The following is a 20262-nucleotide window of genomic DNA, read 5'->3' on the forward strand; positions in this document are numbered from 1 at the left end:
CAAGTGTTCAGCAGTCTTGTAGATACCAACAGGCTCGGAGACAGTTTCTATCAGACCTCATGCTCCGATACCATCTGCCCGACGGTAAGGGAGTGAACAAATAAAATAAAGCATTTGGTCACACGTATTTAGCAGATGTTATTGCGTATGTAGCAAAATGCTTGTGGCTGGGTTGTGTAGGTTCCTTGATGATGCTGAGACGGTCTTGTATTGGTTAGAAAATTGCCCTAGTGATGTACTGGGCCATCTTCACCACCCGCTGAAGGGCTTTTTGGCAGTTGCTCGGTGCCCCCTTCCCCATAGCTCCCATGCCGTGACCTTATTCATCTCAATGACAGTAATTAGAGTTAAAAAGGAGGTGAGATGATAAGTTATGCACTTCCCCTCCAGATTTTAGGAAATGGAGGGAGCCTAAGCGGGAGCTGAGTACAGGTGACCTATTTTCAACTTTTTTCCTTTTTCCTCTGTTGTTCACGGTGCAGAGTACAGTAGAGAAGCAAGTTCTGGACATGTTTTTCTAGAAGGGTTGTGAGAATGCATTTCCGGTCAATGTCGATACATTGACCGGAAATGACTCTGTCAATCAAATGCCCGGCACAGTAAGGATGCTCGTTCTGTCTGTCCCTCACAGGCGCCCATCCCTCTTGCTGCAGTGCTTTGGTTGGTTCTGAACAGACACATTTGTGAGGAATGTGCTCAGGAATACTGGCATTTGTCGCTGCCCCCCTCCAGGTTTTTCATAATCGACAAACACAGCAAAGTTTTCTCGGAAATGAAATGGGGTGTTCCTTTGTCTCACCACCACCTCCTTCCAAACCTGTTCTTGCCCAAACAACTCCACACCTGTGGCATTGTGCCATGATAATGAAGACACTTTTTGTGATAACATTCGAGCAATCATTTAGAATGCTTGGCATTTGGCACAGGCATCTAGAGAAGCCAACATATGAAAGGGTGTAGCTCCTCTCGTTCCTCGTGGGTACCCAGGGGTGTGCAGTCTTGTGGTTTCACGTTGTGCCTGAGACTCATTTCTTTGCCCCTCCATTGGACTGGCATGATGCAGCTAATGAGGCCATGGCTCTGATGAGCGTAGGTATGTTGATTGCCTTGGCAGAGGTCGCCGTGTCAGAGTCGCTTTGCACGCACTGCTGGTTCTGAAGTCTTTCGCTGGCACGGTTGGCATGCGTGTCTAAGAGAGGAGGCAGGGACCGACCTGGCACCGCGATTGGGGGGGGGGGGGGGGGGGGCGAGCACGCGCGACTGCCAAGATGGGAGTCCGGCCCCTGGGGCCATTTGGACCAGGCCTGGACCGAGATCGGATTACTTTCATCTGTCCTGACCCGAGAGACTTGACTTTATGAGAGATGCTCAAGAGGGAATGGCATCAGTGAATACCAGACTTAACAGGTAATGTTAAATGAGAGTAAATTTGTTTTATTTCATAAGGTGTTTTGGCACAGGACAGGCAGTTCTCGGAACCCTTGCTAATACGTTGTGCCTTATTTTCAATTTGAAAGCTAAAATTATTTTATAGACTCCCAACAATCCCTAAAAGATTACAAAACCGCCAGACCTCATGAAAGAGGAGAATAATTAAACCTCGGTAGCGAAATGCTTTGATTTTAAAATGTGATGTTTTATGAAATAATCATTGCCATATTTACACTATGGGAATGTTGGAACAAGCCATTTAATGAAATGTGGGCGGAGTGGTTGTGGAGCATTACACAAAATGAGAAAAAAAATTGGTCTCTGTTGAAATGGGCCTTTTTTAATACGTTTTACAGTAAGCCAACATTCAAAAGACAGATGGAAGGATTCAAGTTAGGCCTAAGAGTGTTACTCCTAAGGGTTATTGTAGTGTGATGACTAGTTTGTTGGATAAAAGGCATTCACGGGTTTTCGTCATTGACCTTGTGGGATTCACAAACTCAATCCCTCTAGTATTCATTTTTCTCTACTACTAAGTTCAGCCCTCTTATTTTGACATATCACTTTCCTTCTGGCTCCCTTACTGTTAGGAACAGCTGTGCTTTTAGAAAGGCTAATTGAATCGGGAGGAGGGGGCGCAAAGGAAAGGTATGGATGTGGGTTCTGTGGAGTCGATAAGTGATTGTGTGCGCAGATGACGTCCGCTCCTAGTTCGATATTCCCAGTGGGGGAGGGGATATGGTTTTAGACAAGCACCTGAGTCATGCATAGGAGGAAAGCATCAACGATTAGATTTATACATGACGTGCTGCCTGACAAGCTGGTTCTTTGTGTTAATGTTCCGCATTACCATCATCAGAGAGGGTTACCATTACCAGGTGCCTGTTCAGTCCACCAGGGGGTTACCAGGTGCCTGTTCAGTAGTTTTGTGTAGGTTTCATATTCATATTTCATATTAACAGTGCTGTTGTAAATGGTAATAGGTTGAGGACTAATGTCCCCATTTTATAGTTTGAACATCCAATAGAAAAGGACGCCTGCTGATATTCCTGGTCTGCCTGTGAAATATGGACTGTTTTTATCTATGTTGTCCTAATCGTGAGTGGTGTGTAGCAATGCCCTATGGCCGTTGCTGTCAGCAGAAACGCCAGTGAGAAATCAATGCTGGGACATTGGAGGCAGCAGGATGCAAGAAGTTGGGAGTAGTGTTCTTTTGAATGCTACCATCCAGTCTCCAGTGTCCTTAAGAGAAGGCAAGGTGAAATGTATCCTCGTAGAATTGCAGTTGGAGCATATTTTTAACTTCCATGGTCTGTCAGTTTGGTTGTCGTGATCTTGTTAATCTTCAGTCTAGGTTACTGTGTACATTTGACTATATGAGCACCTGCATGTGTGTACGTGCAGAATTATGTTGCTGCTCTTCTCACCCATCTGCTGGTCCTTTGCGTTATGTTGTGTATTTGTCTGGGCCCAGCTCTTCTCATGGTTTGTGTTGCAGTAATCGGGCGTAACTGTGAAATCAATTACAGGCAAACCAGCCCTCTCACTGTCTCTCTCGCACTCCCTGTTTCTCTCTCTCTCTCTCTCTCTCTCCCTATCGCTCTTTCTCCCTCTCTGAGCTACACGCTTTCACCATATTCAGGCCTCTTTTTTACATCTCAGCAAACTGGACTTAATTATGTTAGTGTGTGATGCCTGCTAATGAATGTAGAAAATGTAGGGAATTACTTGTTACGTGTTATTTCTCAAGTTACTTTCAGTTTTGCTAATACTCAATGACATTTGGGTCAGTGAGTAATAATTCAATACTGTGGTGAATTCTGTTATAACTCTGTTCCTTTTTTTCTCTCTCAGATGATCGACACCCATGTTGACCATCAAGCTGAGGGAAGTTGAAGGAATAAGACCCAACCAAAGGAAAAAGGGAGAAGACATTGTGGGGAAAGGATAAAGGGACTGGACACAACCCATCATTATAAGCTTGTGACATTTTAACCAGAGAAGGATTGCCATACAAATGTGGACCTCCCAAAAAGTGTTCAAATAATTTCCCCTTTGCATCAAGAGGACAACAGCAATAATCTCTGCAATGTCTGAAAACAAAGACATAACGAGTCGCCACCTGCAGCACAAGCTGCAGAGCCTGGGGCGACGGCTGGACGAGCTTGAGGAGGCCACCAACAAGCTCCAGAAGTCAGAAGATGAGCTGCTCGATCTGCAGGACAAGATCATCCAGGCAGAGGGCAGCAACTCCTCCATGCTGGGCGACGTTGAGGGACTGCGCAAGCGCCTGCTAAAGATTGAAGGCAAGGACGAGGAGGTGTGCAAGGCAGAGGACCTCTGCCGTACGGTGCGGGAGAAACTGGAGGAGGAGGAGAGCTTGACCCAGGACCTCAAGTCTGAGATTGAGTGCCTGCAGAGGAGAATGGCTGAGCTGGAGAAGTTGGAAGAGGCCTTCAGCAAGAGCAAGTCGGACTGCAGCCAGCTGTACCTCAGTCTCAACGAGGAGAAGAATCTGACCCGGAAGCTATCCTCAGAGCTGGAGGCCCTCAAGGACCGTGTGAAGGAAGTGGACACGTCAGAGGTAAGGCTGGACCGGGCAGAGCTGTTCCTGGCAGGGGAGCTGGAGAAGCTCAAGGGCCTCACTCAGACTTTTGTGAGTGAGAGGAAGAGACTCCTGGAGAAGCAAAAGGAGGATGAGAAGCTTATACTAAAACTGACAGAAAAGCTGGAGCGTCAGAACAGGATTGACCCGGTAGATCCCAGACGCATTGAAGACGACCTCTCATCCGGCCTGACCGGCAAGCTGGGGCGCAAGAAGAGCCTGGACTACCTGAAACTGGGCGACGACTTTGGGCTAAGGAACAAGTCAGAGAATGAGAAGAACAGACTTGATGGCCAAGAAGACAACAAAGTCAAGGAACTCACCCAGGAAGTGGAGAGGCTGAAGAACCGGCTGAAGCAGCTGGAGCTGGTGGAGGAGGATCTTAAGAACACAGAGTCCAAGAATGGAGAGCTGCAGGAGAGGTTCCAACAGGAGAGATCCCGTAGCCGAGCACTCAACGATCAGGTGGAGCAGCTTAGAATGCAGCTGTGTGGAGGCAGCAGTCACGGCAATGGAGGACCTAGCAGTTCAGCAAAGGTCCTTGAGAATGGCAAGGCAGAGAATGAGGAGATCAATGTCCGGGGTGGGTTCAGGCAGGTCAAGCCCAAGTACAGGCCTGCTGCAGAGTCAGCCACCCCCAAGTACAAGAGCGGAGAGCTGTCCCCGCAGCACAAGATGGAGACCAAGCTGAGGAGCAAAGAACTGAGCAACTCTGAGGAAGGTTCTCCAAAGTCTGTCAGGAGGGCACTCAGTCCTGCACACAAGAGCAGGAGGACACCCAAGACTGGAACCTCAACTTCCTCTGACAATGGAGTGAAAGAAATAGGCAGAGGGGTAGAGGAGAAAACAACAAGAGGAGCAGCCCATACTCCTGTCGGCACATCTTTGAGTGACCGCAAGAAGCTCTCTGTTCTTAGTCGCTACCCTCCAGCAGCTAATGACCAGAAGCCATGGAAGATATCTCAGAAACCAAGTGAGAATGAAAGCAAAAAAAGCCAAGTTGATACGTTTTCTAGATTGTATGTCGGTAGTGACAGTGAGTCGAACAATTCTGATGTGGTGCCTGAAAGCTCAAGCAAGAGCAACAGTGTCTCCCCACTTGAAAAGGATGCATTTGTGTCTGACCTGGAGTCTGTGGACCAGGTTCAAGAGGCTCTTCCAGTGTCAAACCTCTCCAAAGCCAATGGGTCGTACATTGCCTACAAGTCCCACGTGTCTCCAGTGGTCAGTGATCATGGCTCTGAGGGCCACTCCTCGGCCTCTGAGACTGAATCACCTGGGTCCAGGCCCTCGGAACCAGAACCTGTGCCTGAGGTGACAGCACTGAATAGCAGAACCTCCACCACTCCCAAGTGCTCCAGATACTGTCGCATACAGGACTCTCAGTCAGAGGGCTCCTCCACCAGGAGCTCGATTGACGAGGAGCAGCACAGGCTGTTGGTGGCAGAAGGAGAATCCCTGGAGCCCACTCACACCCCATCAGGTATAGAGCTCCGCAGGGTCTGCAGCCCACGGGAAGCCCTGAGGTCAAAGGCAGTCATCAAGCCAGCCATCGTGGAAATTGATAGGAAGGAAGTCATGATATCCAGAGGTGGGGCAGAGCCCTTGACCTCCTCCAATGGCAAGCCCAAAATCTCCACGAAACCAGTCCTTACCAGTAGCATCACTATCTACCCCAACGATCCCAACTCTTCCAGGACCAGCAGCCGCAGCAGCAGTGTATCCAGCGAGCCACCAGTCAAGGAACGCCACACGTCCACCAGCAATATCGTCATCGGCCCCAGTGAGCACAGGGGAAGTATCTCCAACCCCGAGAGAGAGATCACACCCTGGCTGTCCATGGATGGCCCTGACGAATCAGGGGTGCTAGGGATGACCTGTGCAGAGACACACCTACTCCCCCGAAGCAACTACAGCCTCCGGTCACCGGAGACCACCTACGACTTCAACAACGACACAGAGTCGGGTTTCGAGAGCAGCAGTAGCAGCACTACCACCGTCACCAGCTGGAGGAGCCAACACCATGGCCACCACACCTCCCAGGACGACAGCCTCCCAGAGATGAGAAACGTGACGGTGCGAAGCACCTGGAAGAACAGGGGGGCGGCATCCGTGGACGAGCCTGGCCGGGGGGCCAGGATGTACGGGATGGGCACTGAGGACGAGGCAGAGTCGGCCACCACGTGGAGGGCTTACCGCGCCACCACCATCCTGGACTCGGAGGAGACGGTAAGCGCCACAAGGGCTGCTACATCACGGACAGCCAAGCCTTCCCCAGCAGAGGTGTATATGCGCAGGATCAACAACAGTGTGGTGACCACCAGGGACGTCGCAGAGCCAGTGTGCCGGAGCAAAAGCTCCCTGTTGCCCACAGAGGGAGGTCTGCAGATGAGTATCCTCCACGAGCCTGTCAGCTCTCAGAAGCTTGTTCCCTGGCGGACACAACCCATGGTGAGGACAACTTCTGTACTGTTTACAAACCTGTTTAAGAAAACTAGTGTTCTTATACTTCCACCATTTGCTTACAATAGCTCTTGAGCCTGTTGCCTATCTGGTCATTGAGTCTAGGCAAGGTTCAGAGATATTTGTCTCTATTAATATGATTACAATGTCTTTGCAGTGGTGCTCAACATATATTTTCATACGGTTTACGTTGGATGTCTAAGCTTGGTCTTGACACATTACATCTGGAACTTTTACATGAGGACAGATCATTTGTAAGCCTCAAACAAGTAATTTTTTTGTTATTTCTAAGGAGTAAGAGGGGGATGTTTTCTCTGTTTTTACTGTAACTAAATCTCTGAACATGTTGGGCACCAAAACGGCCTTGAGTCTTGGCTCCGAGTGCATTCCTACATTTAAAAGTACTCTCTTTACTTGTACTTTGCCAATGGCAATACAGCATATACATGTGTACTTACATTGCTAATCTTTGGAAATATACTCCAGAAAACACCAACTGTAGCTTTCTGGTGTGTCCACTTTGAATGAGTGTTCAGGTGCAATTTTCTTCACTGACGCCAGGCCTAAAACTTTAATCTTAGCACAGCAGTTATCTGAACCTGATTCCTAATGCCGAAGTAAGCACAAAGAGAAAAGGGTAGGACAACAAAAGAGGGAGGATGAAAATGAAAATACCTCAACAGGAAAAAGGTTAGAAAAAACTCAAGGGAAAGAAAACAGCTTGCTTGTATTTTTTGTTCCTGAGCTTACCAACTGTGCCCTGCCAAGCCGGTGTCCTATTCCTGACCTAATTGAAGATTAGCATTGTTCAAAGGCTCACCTCCATGTATCTCGACTCCGTTTGACTCCATTTCCTACAATGCACTGCAGACGACTGTTTTTCGAAGATTTCGTCATTGTAATTCAATTAAGTCTCTGGTGTCAGATTTTCAGATTAATATTTTAAGCATGACTTGTAGTCTGGTCGATTTATGTGTGAGAGAAGGCCTTGTGTCAGCTGTTTTGACAGGGACGCTTGGTCATTCATCTGTCTGACACCTCTTTTATTAAAGCACAGACGAGATACGAGCTTGTTCACACTAAATGGTAGACAGTGAGTCAATCTGACATGCACTGGGACAGCGAGATAAGAATGTATTTGACGTGAAGAAAAATATGCATTCTTATGTGAATGCAGAAATGTGGAAGATTTAATCGCATTGCTGACTTTTTAGAATCAATGTGAATGTACCGTGCTGAGTACCATGCATACGTGAGTCTACCCATCAATGGTTAGCTCTGTCCACACTTCACACTCCCCCCCCACTACATAGAATAACATGCTTTTAGTTTCACACACAGTTGAAATGCATGTCTAGAACTGTCTGAATACTCTCGAGCCAAAAGGGCCTCATCATTCCACTCTTATCCACAGCCACTTACAGTGGGGAGATGTACAACTCTAGACGTGTTAAAGATTATACAGGGCATCAAATAGATGAGGTAAAAATGACAACTGCCTCACAGTAAAATGACTTGTCCAATAGTGTGCTGTTTGTCAAGTGGCTACGCTAACACTAGCAAACTGAGGGAACTGGCTACAATAACATCTCAATTTGTCACACTGACAAACTAGCCTAGTGGATGGGAATCTAGTGTTTTCCTGCAGATAAACTGGACATAACCAGAGATGAAGATTGATGTTGCCAGTCACAACCCCCCCATGCCCCTCACCCCTATCATCCATCAGCCACATTCATATTCATATTCCATGGTGCATATCCTATGAAGGGGGGAAAAACAAGCTTATTGATGAAGTTGTCATTGAAATGGTCTTCCTGGGCTGTTTTTGTGTCATTCGTAACTGCTTCATAACTCCTAACTCAAGTTCTGTTTATTTAATACAAGCAATAAGCAGGATTTTGTAGATCTGATGGGTCATCACACAACAGTGATGCTTGTTGTTGTAGTCGTAGCCACTGAACTGTACTTTTCTGAGGTCCAGCTGATTAGGAGGGGATTAGGGGTCACAAACCCACAGTGACCTGCCTGGTCAGGGGTCAAGGCGTTCAGGATTCCCTGTTTTCACAAATCTGCAGATGGGTCATTGTCACTCTGGGTTATCTGGTTGGTCGATGGGGTTCGGTTTGATACTGTGCAACACACCCAGCTCCTCTCAGTCAGAACAAACAGAGGGCTCCAGCACCAAGCCCTCCACCAAGCCTTTCATCTCCAGCCAAGCGAGCCATTAAAAAAAGAACATGACGGCAACATGGCCCTTAGATCTATAATTACAGTCACTCTGCCTTATAGAGCCCCTCCCCCCCTCCTAACCATTTTAAACCGTGTTGTTGGAGCCCTGAATGCTGAATGGCTGAAAGCTGTCGTATGTCAGCCAGTATACCCCGGGTATGACAAAACAATTTTTTACTGCTCTAATTACGTTGGTAACCAGTTTATAATGGCAATTAGGATCCTCGGGGGGGGGGGGGGGGAGTTAGGGTTAGGGTTAGAGTGGATTTGAAAGATGACTTACCAGTAAGTTGCTTTTAGAAAGCTCCCGAGGGGCGCTGCGGTCTAAGACACTGCATCTCAGTGCTAGAGGTGTCACTACAGTCCCTGGTTCAGCGGTCTAAGGCACTGCATCTCAGTGCTAGAGGTGTCACTACAGACCCTGGTTCAGCGGTCTAAGGCACTGCATCTCAGTGCTAGAGGTGCCACTACAGACCCTGGTTCAGCGGTCTAAGGCACTGCATCTCAGTGCTAGAGGTGCCACTACAGACCCTGGTTCAGCGGTCTAAGACACTGCATCTCAGTGCTAGAGGCATCACTACAGACACCCTGGTTCGAATCCAGGCTGTATCACAACCGACCGTGATTGGGAGTCCCATAGGGCAGCGCACAATTGGCCCAGCGTCGTCCTGGTTTGGCCGGAGTAGGCCGTCATTGTAAATAAGAATTTGTTCTTAACTGACTTGCCTAGATAAATAAAAAATAAAGAAATAAAGGACATATGGTGATAAATGACAGAAAAGAGAGAGAAAGGTTAAAATAGAAAGTCCAAGGCTTAGCAGAGAGAGCCTCAGATATCACAATTAGTCTCCGCTTCTCCAGGTTACTCATAGTTCCTTATTGCTTAAATAACCTTCAATTTATCATCCTGACGCCCAACCTTTCTGATGAACGGCCTAATTTGTTTTGCTTTCTGTGTGTGTTTCAGTCACTCATTGTCGCTTGCCCTTGGCACCCTCCTGCAGGCAATGGGATTATAAGTAAACAGAGCTTATTTCCAATATGTTTCTCTGTGAACTTCACTAAAGGCAGTCGTCCTCTCTTATTCCGGTTGTGTATTTCCTATTCGTTAGTAAAGGGCTTGAGGCATGAATACCACATTATTGTCAAATGGTAGTACTTTTACAGTTATGATTAATCATGGACAGTGATTGCAGTGTCAAATGTCAACTGTTAGTGAGATGTCCATGGTGGTTATTGATGCACATCTCTCTCATTGTTTGTCTATACACAGCTCTGCTGTCTCGGGTGATGTTTCATTTATTTGGTTGAGTCTGAGTTTATTTTTCTGTTTGTAGGGACAGTGCACATTTAATCAACGTTTCAGTAAAAGTGCTGGTTTGCCATATCAATCAGTGTTAGGCAAACCTGCCATACACTGTTGTCAATCATGAAGCCTCTATCTCCCATCATTGATCAGCCAAAGTTTTTGCACCCAAATTTTCCTATCAGTTTTCGATTATAGAAATTGAATTTGACTTCTTAACCTGTTGGGTCTAGGGGGCAGCATTTGCACGTCTGGATAAAAAAAATGTACCCGATTTAATCTGGTTACTAATCCTACCCAGTAACTAGAATATGCATATACTTATTATATATGGATAGAAAACACTCTAAAGTTTCCAAAACTGTTTGAATGGTGTCTGTGAGTATAACAGAACTCATTTGGCAGGCAAAACCCTGAGACATTTTCTGACAGGAAGTGGATACCTGATGTGTTGTATTGACTTTAAACCTCTCCCATTGAAAAACACAGGGGTTTAGGAATATTTTGGCACTTCCTATTGCTTCCACTAGATGTCACCAGCCTTTACAAAGTGTTTTGAGTCTTCTGGAGGGAGATCTGACCGAACAAGAGCCATGGAACGGTGATGTCCCATTAGACACCTGGCGCGCTACTTCATGTTGGGTACCCTCGTTCCAATACGTTATAAAAGGCTATGCATTCGTCCACCTTGAATATTATTCATGTTCTGGTTAAAAAAGGCCCTAATGATTTATGCTATACAACGTTTGACATGTTTGAACGAACGGAAATATATTTTTTCCCCTCGTTCATGACGAGAAGTCCGGCTGGCTTACATCATGTGCTAACGAGACGGAGATTTTTGGACATAAATGATGAGCTTTTTTGAACAAAACTACATTCGTTATGGACCTGTGATACCTGGAAGTGACATCTGATGAAGAGAATCAAAGGTAATGGATTATTTACATAGTATTTTCGATTTTAGATCTCCCCAACATGACGTCTAGTCTGTATCGCAACGCGTATTTTTCTGGGCACAGTGCTCAGATTATTGCAAAGTGTGATTTCCCAGTAAGGTTATTTTTAAATCTGGCAAGTTGATTGCGTTCAAAAGATGTAAATCTATAATTCTTTAAATGACAATATAATATTTTACCAATGTTTTCTAATTTTAATTATTTAATTTGTGACGCTGACTTGACTGCCGGTTATTGGAGGGAAACGATTTCCTCAACATCAATGCCATAGTAAAACGCTGTTTTTGTATATAAATATGAACTTGATAGAACTAAAAATGCATGCATTGTCTAACATAATGTCCTAGGAGTGTCATCTGATGGAGATTGTAAAAGGTTAGTGTATCATTTTAGCTGGTTTTATGGTTTTGGTGACCCTGTCTTTGACTTGACAAAACATTACACACAACTCTTGTAAATGTACTGTCCTAACATACTCTAAATTTATGCTTTCGCCGTAAAACCTTTTTGAAATCGTAAAACGTGGTTAGATTAAGGAGATGTTTATCTTTCAAATGGTGTAACATAGTTGTATTTTTGAAAAATTTGAATTTTGACATTTATTTGGATTCAAATTTGCCGCTCTTGAAATGCACCTGCTGTTGATGGAGTGCACCACAGGTGGCACGCTAGCGTCCCACCTAGCCCCAAGAGGTTAACCACTGTCTGTTATTACCCAAATTAAGTTAGCCAGGCTAGCCCCACACAATCATGTCACTTCAGAGAAGACACAGCACTTGATGTCCTTGGGTATCTAGGGTGACTATCTATCAGTAGATAGCTTGTTGATTGGCTATTCATCCCATATAACAGGTGTACTCCAGTACCATTTGAGGTGGTACGGTCACACACATTTCCTAGGTGGTAATGGTCCGGATGGATTTTGTCATTTATCAGTCTAGTAATAAATCCCTACCTGTTCACATTACTCTTGTTGGCAGAACATTTTGCTGTTATAAAGCACATTTCCTGCAATTTTACACATTTTGCATTGGGTTTTAACACTCCTTTCCTCCAAATCTACAAAATGTTCCATGTCTTGTGTGTTTATGATACCATGGGTGGTAGCCCGACTGAGTTCCCAACCATTTTTATTTTGGTAGTTGGGACTTGCGGCCTGTTTTGATCCCGCTCTGGGTCCGGATCTGGACCGTGGTCCGCCAGTTGAGTATGAAGGTCATATATAATTTATATGGTTGTCATTTGTTTGACCCCCTCATCGTAGAGGGACATCCTAGAGGGACATCTCTTCATCCATTGAAATGTCACAGTCATGACAGCAGTATAGCATCAAATTATAATGGTCTCTGTGGTTTTAATGTTGACTGGCTGCACACAGCCTCACTAACCCTCCATTCTTACCTTCAGGTACAGCACAGAACGTCAGTGTTGTATTTTCAGCCCATTGTAAAACTTAAACCTCAGATGGGTATGTGAATGGGCTGTGAACTTATGGTTGGCTGTGGACCATTGGTTGATCTGGCTGATCAAGATACAAAAACATCCTTTGTGCAAGTCAGTCAAACCCAGTGGCAACAAAGTGAAACGCAGGGCCCTTGTGGTCATTCTGGTTGGTTTCCGACCCCGACTTTAACCTAAAAGCCTGGAAAAACAATCTGTGCTGGAGTTGAACTTGGAGGATTCCACGGACAAGAGCTGGTAGGTGGTTAAAACGTCAGACGGAGGAGATGCCAATGGCCTGTAAGAAAGGTTTTGAGGAATGGTTTCCACAAGGTATGTTAGAGCTATTAAATTCTTTCCTGGACAAAGCACTCGAAAACATTCATGTTAATAAGCAGCTTGAATTAAGGCTTCTGTGAAACGTATTACCTTGGGTGTATTGAGCATTGTCTGCTTGTAGCCGAGCTTTGGCACAGTTCGCTTCTAACAGGGAACACAAGTCATGGACTTTTAAAACACAACCAAGACAAGACATATTTCATGTCGAAGCAATGGTTTGTTCTGCAAGGCATGTAACACTCCAGTTGTGTTGTCCTCGAAGGTAAACTATTTCTGTGATGGTTGGCCTTTGATTCCGTGCTGTATAAGACAAACATGTTGTCATGAGTGACTACTGCCTAAAGGGGTGTTTTGAGAACTGAGTGAATTTGAGACTTTGTCAAGTCTGTTTTAACTCAAGAAAACCAATGTACTATTTTCCGTAACACATACGGGATTAGCAAAGATTTGCACAAGGAGAAAATTTTTCACTTAATCTCAAAACAAAAAGTGGGTCTGGATTTGATGTTTTTAATTTTTTATTGTTACTTTCGAAAAATACCAATCATAAGATATTTGAGTGAAGCGTGAACAAAGCAGGTTTGTGAGGGCTTCAGCACTTGGCGTTCCTAGGACATTTCCTCTGCTCATGTGGCAGATCAAATTGCCTAACAACGTTTAAAATGTGACATTCATCCAGCAGAAATATTTTCTGAAATTAAGATTTAGTAATGTCCCTAGTACCTCACACAGAGGGAACAGACTTGGGAGAATGTTCCTTCTGGTATTTTTGCACACATTGCTTATTTAGGTCACTGAACTGGAAGACTAGACTTTAGTGTAGGTCCACCCAAACTGCAAACTTTTTCATTCACTTTTGTTAGAATAAGGAGTCGTGTCAACTATCCGCATCCACAGGAAAATGTCAAGATGGCTCAGAAAATAATGCTGTGGTTTGGTGTACATTTGGTGTTCCATTATACATTTGGTGTTCATGAAGCCTATTTTACATATGATTACACTCGAAGTACAGTGGGACCCAACTGTTCGGTGGTAATGCTGTAATCAATGCAGAATGTACTCTGGTCATTTCCTCCCTTTGGGGTGATAAAACAGGAAGTTGCCATGTTTGGCCTGCCCTGCCAGTTTGGCAGCCCCTTGCGTTGTAGCGGGCTTCCTGTCTGCCTGCCCGTCGTCCCTGGGAAATGCAGAGCGGCCATTAAGGGTAATTGGCAACGTTCTGCAGCGGCAGGAAGGATGGGATTCCAGCCAACTGTTAATAGTTACAGTACTGCAGCCTTTTTAAACTGAAATCATAGGCCTTCGCTTTCAGACGTTTAGGAACTGCACTGTCATCTATCACTTTCCTAGAACAATGTCATTTGAGGTTGCGTGAAAGTACGCAAGTAGGTTTTATAGGGGGCTCATTTGCTAGTCGAAGCCCATGTAAATGATATCACTGGGGTATCTTGTTTTTTCTCCCCATGTTTAGAGGCCATATCCACAGTCGCCTCGGCTTGCCAAGATTTCCCTTCTCACAGGCTGTTAAGTTAATCTCTCTAAGTGTTGTTTCTGTTTCGCTGTGACTAGGCTGCTGACGACACGGACCCCAACCCTGGGTCGTGGAGGACAAGGCCGGCGCCCGGTGACCTAGATCCCTATGAGAGGGAGAGCGAGAGGAGCTCCAGGACAGAGGTAGGGTCCAGCAGAGGGACGAGGACCACAGCTGCCAGACCAGCGCTCTTGTCCAATAGGGGTCATGCTGGCCGGGCGGAGGGAAGGACCGGGCGCGGCAATCGACAGTGGAGCAATCGTCAGACCGACGACTAAACCGGCCAACCGTCTTAGTCTCTCCGCTTCATAATATCCAGGTAGGATATGTCAAAGCAAAGTTCCAGGAACCTGCTGTCTGGCCTAGCATTGCTTATTGATAAGAGTATGTTTAATGTCTGAGGTTGATATATATTGTCTGATAAAGTTTAGTAGGGGTGTAACGATACACGTATTCGTCCCGAACCGTTCTGTATGGGGAGCTCGGTTCGGTCTGCACTGTGAACCTGACAGAATTTAATTTTTAAGATCTGTCAAGTTATTTGGATTTTTACAAATTATCTTTCAAAGACAGGGTCCTGAAAAAGGGATATTTCATTTTTTGCTGATTTTTTAAAAATATATATATATATAACTTGACAGATCTTTACTTGACAGATCTTCATTGTAAAGGGTTTAAACACTAATGAATGAACCATAAACAATTAATGAACATGCACCTGTGGAACGGTTGTTAAGACACTAACAGCTCACAGACGGTAGGCAATTAAGGTCACAGTTATGAAAACTTAGGACACTAAAGAGGCCTTTTTACTGACTCTGAAAAACACCAAAAGAAAGATGCCCAGTGTCCCTGCTCATCTGTGTGAATGTGCCTTAGGCATGCTGCAAGGAGGCATGAGGACTGCAGATGTGGCAAGGGCAATAAATTGCAATGTCCGTACTGTGAGATGCCTAAGACAGCGCTACAGGGAGACATGACGGATAACTGATCGTCCTCGCAGTGGCAGATCATGTGTAACAACACCTGCACAGGATCGATGCATCCGAACATCAGGTACAGGATGGCAACAACAACTGCCCGAGTTACACCAGGAATGCACAATCCCTCCATCAGTGCTCAGACTGTCCGCAATAGGCTGAGAGAGGCTGGACTGAGGGCTTGGAGGCCTGTTGCAAGGCAGGTCCTCACGAGACATCACCGGCAACAACGTCGCCTATGGGCACAAACCCACCGTCGCTGGACCAGACAGGACTGGCAAAAAGTGCTCTTCAGTGACAAATCGCAGTTTTGTCTCAGCAGGGGTGAGGGTCAGATTCGCGTTTATCGTCGAAAGAATGAGCGTTACACCGAGGCCTGTACTCTGGAGCAGGATCGATTTGGAGGTGGAGGGTCCGTCATGGTCTGGGGCGGTGTGTCACAGCATCATCGGACTGAGCTTGTTGTCATTGCAGGCAATCTCAACACTGTGCGTTACAGGGAAGACATCCTCCTCCCTCATGTGGTACCCTTCCTGCAGGCTCATCCTGACATGACCCTCCAGCATGACAATGCCACCAGCCATACTGCTCGTTCTGTGTGTGATTCCCTACAAGACAGGAATGTCAGTGTTCTGCCATGGCCAGCGAGGAGCCCGGATCTCAATCCCATTGAGCAGGTCTGGGACCTGTTGGATCGGATGGTGAGAGCAAGGGCCTTTCCCCCCAGAAATGTCTGGGAACTTGCAGGTGCCTTGGTGGAAGAGTGGGGTAACATCTCACAGTAAGAACTGGCAAATCTGGTGCAGTCCATGAGGAGGAGATGCACTGCAGTACTTAATGCAGCTGGTGGCCACACCAGATACCGACTGTTACTTTAGATTTTTGTTCAGGGACACATTATTCCATTTCTGTTAGTCACATGTCTGCGGATCTTGTTCAGTTTGTCTCAGTTGTTGAATCTCATGTTTATACAAATATTTACACATGTTAAGTTTGCTGAAAATAAACGCAGTTGACAGTGAGAGGACTTTTCTTTTTTTCTTTTTTATATGTATACAGACGCTACCGTTCAAAAGTTTGGGGTCACTTAGAAATGTCCTTGTTTTTGAAAGAAAAGCAAATTTTTCGTCCATTAAAATAACATCAAATTTATCAGAAATATAGTGTAGACATTGTTAAGGTTGATAATGACTATTGTAGCTGGAAACGGCAGATTTTTTTTAAATTAAATATCTACATAGGCGTACGGAGGCCCATTATCAGCAACCATCACCCCTGTGTTCCAATGGCACGTTGTGTTAGCTAATCCAAGTTTATTATTTTAAAGGCTAATTGATCATTAGAAAACCCTTTTGCTATTGTTAGCACAAATGAAAACTGGCCTTTAGACTAGTTGAGTATCTGGAGCATCAGCATTTGTGGGTTCAATTACAGGCTCAAAATGGCCAAGAACAAAGCACTTTCTTCTGAAACTCATCAGTCTATTCTTGTTCTGAGAAATGAATGCTATTCCATGCGAGAAATTGCCAAGAAACTGAAGATCTCGTACAATGCTGTGTACTACTCCCTTCACAGAACGACACAAACTGGCTCTAACCAGAATAGAAAGAGCGGGAGGCCCCGGTGCACAACTGAGCAAGAGGACAAGTACATTAGTGTCTAGTTTGAGAAACGGACGCCTCACCAGTCCTCAACTGGCAGCTTCATTAAATAGTACCCACAAAACACCAGTCTCAACGTCAACAGTGAAGAGGCGACTCCTGGTTGCTGTCCTTCTAGGCAGAGTTCCTCTGTCCAGTGTCTGTGTTCTTTTGCCCATCTCTTAATCTTTTATTTTTATTGGCTAGTCTGAGATATGGCTTTTTCTTTGCAACTCTGCCTAGAAGGCCAGTATTTTGCAGCCGGGAACTAGTTCTGTACTATGGTGAGTGGGTGGGGTTGATAAACCAGGGAGATTCTCCATTGTTTAAGTCTCCAGTTTGGTAACATTTTGGCTTCCCAGTAGACTACAACGGTGATGGACAGAGAGAGTATATGTCTCCACTGCACAACCAGAATAGCCTATGCAGCTGCCAACACCTCAAATATGTTGACACGTTTACGTCGACGTAAACGCACAACAACAACAAAAACACAACCTATGCATTCAAGCAGCCCTTCACAGCTGATTCTGACCGGGCCAAATAAATTACAAGAGCGGTAGGTATGTTTATAGTCGTGGATATGCGCCCATTCTCGGTGGTTGAAAATAGGGTGTTTCAGCACCTAGTGGAAGTGCTCGAGACACGTTACAAACTTCACCCTCTCGCACTCATTTCAGCAAACAGGTAGTACCCGATCTATATATAAGCAAGCTAAATCAGCTGAAGTTGTCAGTGAATTGACCAGTGCACCCTGTGTAGGGCTTACTACAGATGGATGGACCTCCAGGGCTACAGACAGCCCATCACATTACCCCAGAGCAGGAAATTAGATGTATCTTGCTAAAGATGCCCCCTTTATGAGAGTCAGTGCGCATATTGTTCTCTTTGTAAGGAAACATAATAGCATAGACCTATAAAATGTCTGAACCATGTTCACATGTTGATTTCACATGCATATTGAACTTTATTTTAGTGTTGAATAATCGTGTTTTTTCATTTAAAAATAATACTAAGTGTTGGTACTCCTGTTGGTGCTCTCATCAGGCATTATATAACTCATGATCATATATGGAGTTAAGAATACCAACACTTTGGATTTTCTTAAATAAACAAAAATTAACTACAGTGACTATTGGCATTTCATTTTTCTGCTCTACCGAAACTGAACTGTAACCGCAATAAGTACCGAACCACGACCCCAAAACCACAATAAGTACCGAACCACGACCCCAAAACCGCAATAAGTACCGAACCACGACCCCAAAACCGCAATAAGTACCGAACCACGACCCCAAAACCGCAATAAGTACCGAACCACGACCCCAAAACCACAATAAGTACTGAACCACGACCCCAAAACCACAATAAGTACCGAACCACGACCCCAAAACCACAATAAGTACCGAACCACGACCCCAAAACCGCAATAAGTACCGAACCACGACCCCAAAACCGCAATAAGTACCGAACCACGACCCCAAAACCGCAATAAGTACCGAACCACGACCCCAAAACCGCAATAAGTACCGAACCACGACCCCAAAACCGCAATAAGTACCGAACCACGACCCCAAAACCGCAATAAGTACCGAACCACGACCCCAAAACCGCAATAAGTACCGAACCACGACCCCAAAACCGCAATAAGTACCGAACCACGACCCCAAAACCGCAATAAGTACCGAACCACGACCCCAAAACCGCAATAAGTACCGAACCACGACCCCAAAACCGCAATAAGTACCGAACCACGACCCCAAAACCGCAATAAGTACCGAACCACGACCCCAAAACCGCAATAAGTACCGAACCACGACCCCAAAACCGCAATAAGTACCGAACCACGACCCCAAAACCGCAATAAGTACCGACCCACGACCCCAAAACCGCAATAAGTACCGAACCGTGGGTGTGGTTATTGCTGTATAGTGTTGTCAACTGACGAGACAACAGGAAGGGTCATCTTCTCATCGCACTGAAGCTCTGTGATAGCCATGACTACTACAACAGGAAGGGTCATCTTCTCAGCTCATTGAAGCTCTGTGATAGCCATGACTACTACAACAGGAAGGGTCATCTTCTCAGCTCATTGAAGCTCTGTGATAGCCATGACTACTACAACAGGAAGGGTCATCTTCTCAGCTCATTGAAGCTCTGTGATAGCCATGACTACTACAACAGGAAGGGTCATCTTCTCAGCTCATTGAAGCTCTGTGATAGCCATGACTACTACAACAGGAAGGGTCATCTTCTCAGCTCATTGAAGCTCTGTAATAACCATGACTACTACTGTATTTCTATGGTGGGAATCTTTTTAGAACTTGACCAGAGGATAAAAATCTGATTCCAGACTGAGCCACTGGACTGCTTGACTACACTTGTTACTTTAATCAAAGGATGCGCTAGTTTAATTACTCCTACTCTAATGATGCCAGCCAGCCCTCTAAGTGTACGACTTGTGCTCTCTTTTCTTCCAGAGCTCTCCATCCCCCCCCCAAACTGCACAACAAGGAGGAATGTACTGCGTCCCACATCTCTAACCCCCCCCCCACTCCCCCCCAGCAACAGCAGTGGCAGGCAAGTTCCTGCCAAGTCCCTGTCCAGCAACAACCCATGCTTCGGAGTCTAAAAACAAGATGGCCACCTGTAAAACCTTCCACCACAACGTCCATGTATAAACCCTGGATGACTGACTGGTTGCTGTATTGAAGCCACCGCGCAGCCATCTTGATTTTGGAAGCTATGGAAATGCATTTATTAATGTCTACATAAGTTTTTGACATTCTATTACAGACACCTTTGGCAATACTTTTAAAATATATTATGTGAGCTAAACATAAAAATAAAAAACTTGTTAAAAATATTCCTTTAAGTATTTTTTGTAGAGTACTAATGTTTACTCTCCCCACTACAACAACAAAATACTTAAATGCATGTAATGTTGACCTTAAAACATTGAATTTAAATACTCTAGAATACATTCCTATGGAGGACTGCTCATACTAGGGAGTGCCAATATGGCCGACCGGTGGCTTCAAAGCCTCTCAGTGGTTTATACAGAGTGTCAGCAATCCAGGGTTTATATATGTAATTGATCTGCACAGACCACTTCAGTTGTATTATAATATGCCCATATACAGTGTCGCGATGGAGTGGACCCCACCACCAGCCAACGTACCCTCTTCCGCTTCTTCTCCTACCTGATGTATTATAATGTATTGCTCCAACTTGACAAGGGAGAGACGCTCACTCGGGTGACTGGGTCTGGAGGTGTGTGTGTGTGTGTGTGTGGGGGGGGGGGGGGGGGGACCGAGAGAAGAGGGGAGTGACACA

The 20262-nt window shown here is 45.4% G+C and overlaps 1 protein-coding gene across 4 annotated transcripts in view; it reads left to right on the forward strand.

The window, feature by feature from the left end:
* The window catches only part of LOC106562166 (leucine zipper protein 1), a 63342-nt gene extending 43550 nt beyond the window's left edge, over positions 1 to 19792 (forward strand). For 3 of the 4 annotated variants that reach the window (XM_014126884.3, XM_014126960.3, XM_014127109.3), the window contains 3 exons: positions 3286 to 6487; positions 14345 to 14625; positions 19407 to 19792. In XM_014126884.3, the coding sequence (XP_013982359.2) occupies positions 3521 to 6487; positions 14345 to 14584 (3207 nt within the window). In that variant the 5' untranslated portion in view covers positions 3286 to 3520 and the 3' untranslated portion in view covers positions 14585 to 14625; positions 19407 to 19792. The other variant, XM_082966197.1, reaches the window with a different exon arrangement.
* The last annotated feature ends 470 nt before the right edge of the window (positions 19793 to 20262 follow it).

This window comes from Salmo salar, chromosome 01, assembly GCF_965601325.2.
Source record: "Salmo salar chromosome 01, fSalSal1, whole genome shotgun sequence".
Taxonomy (NCBI): Eukaryota; Metazoa; Chordata; class Actinopteri; order Salmoniformes; family Salmonidae; genus Salmo; species Salmo salar.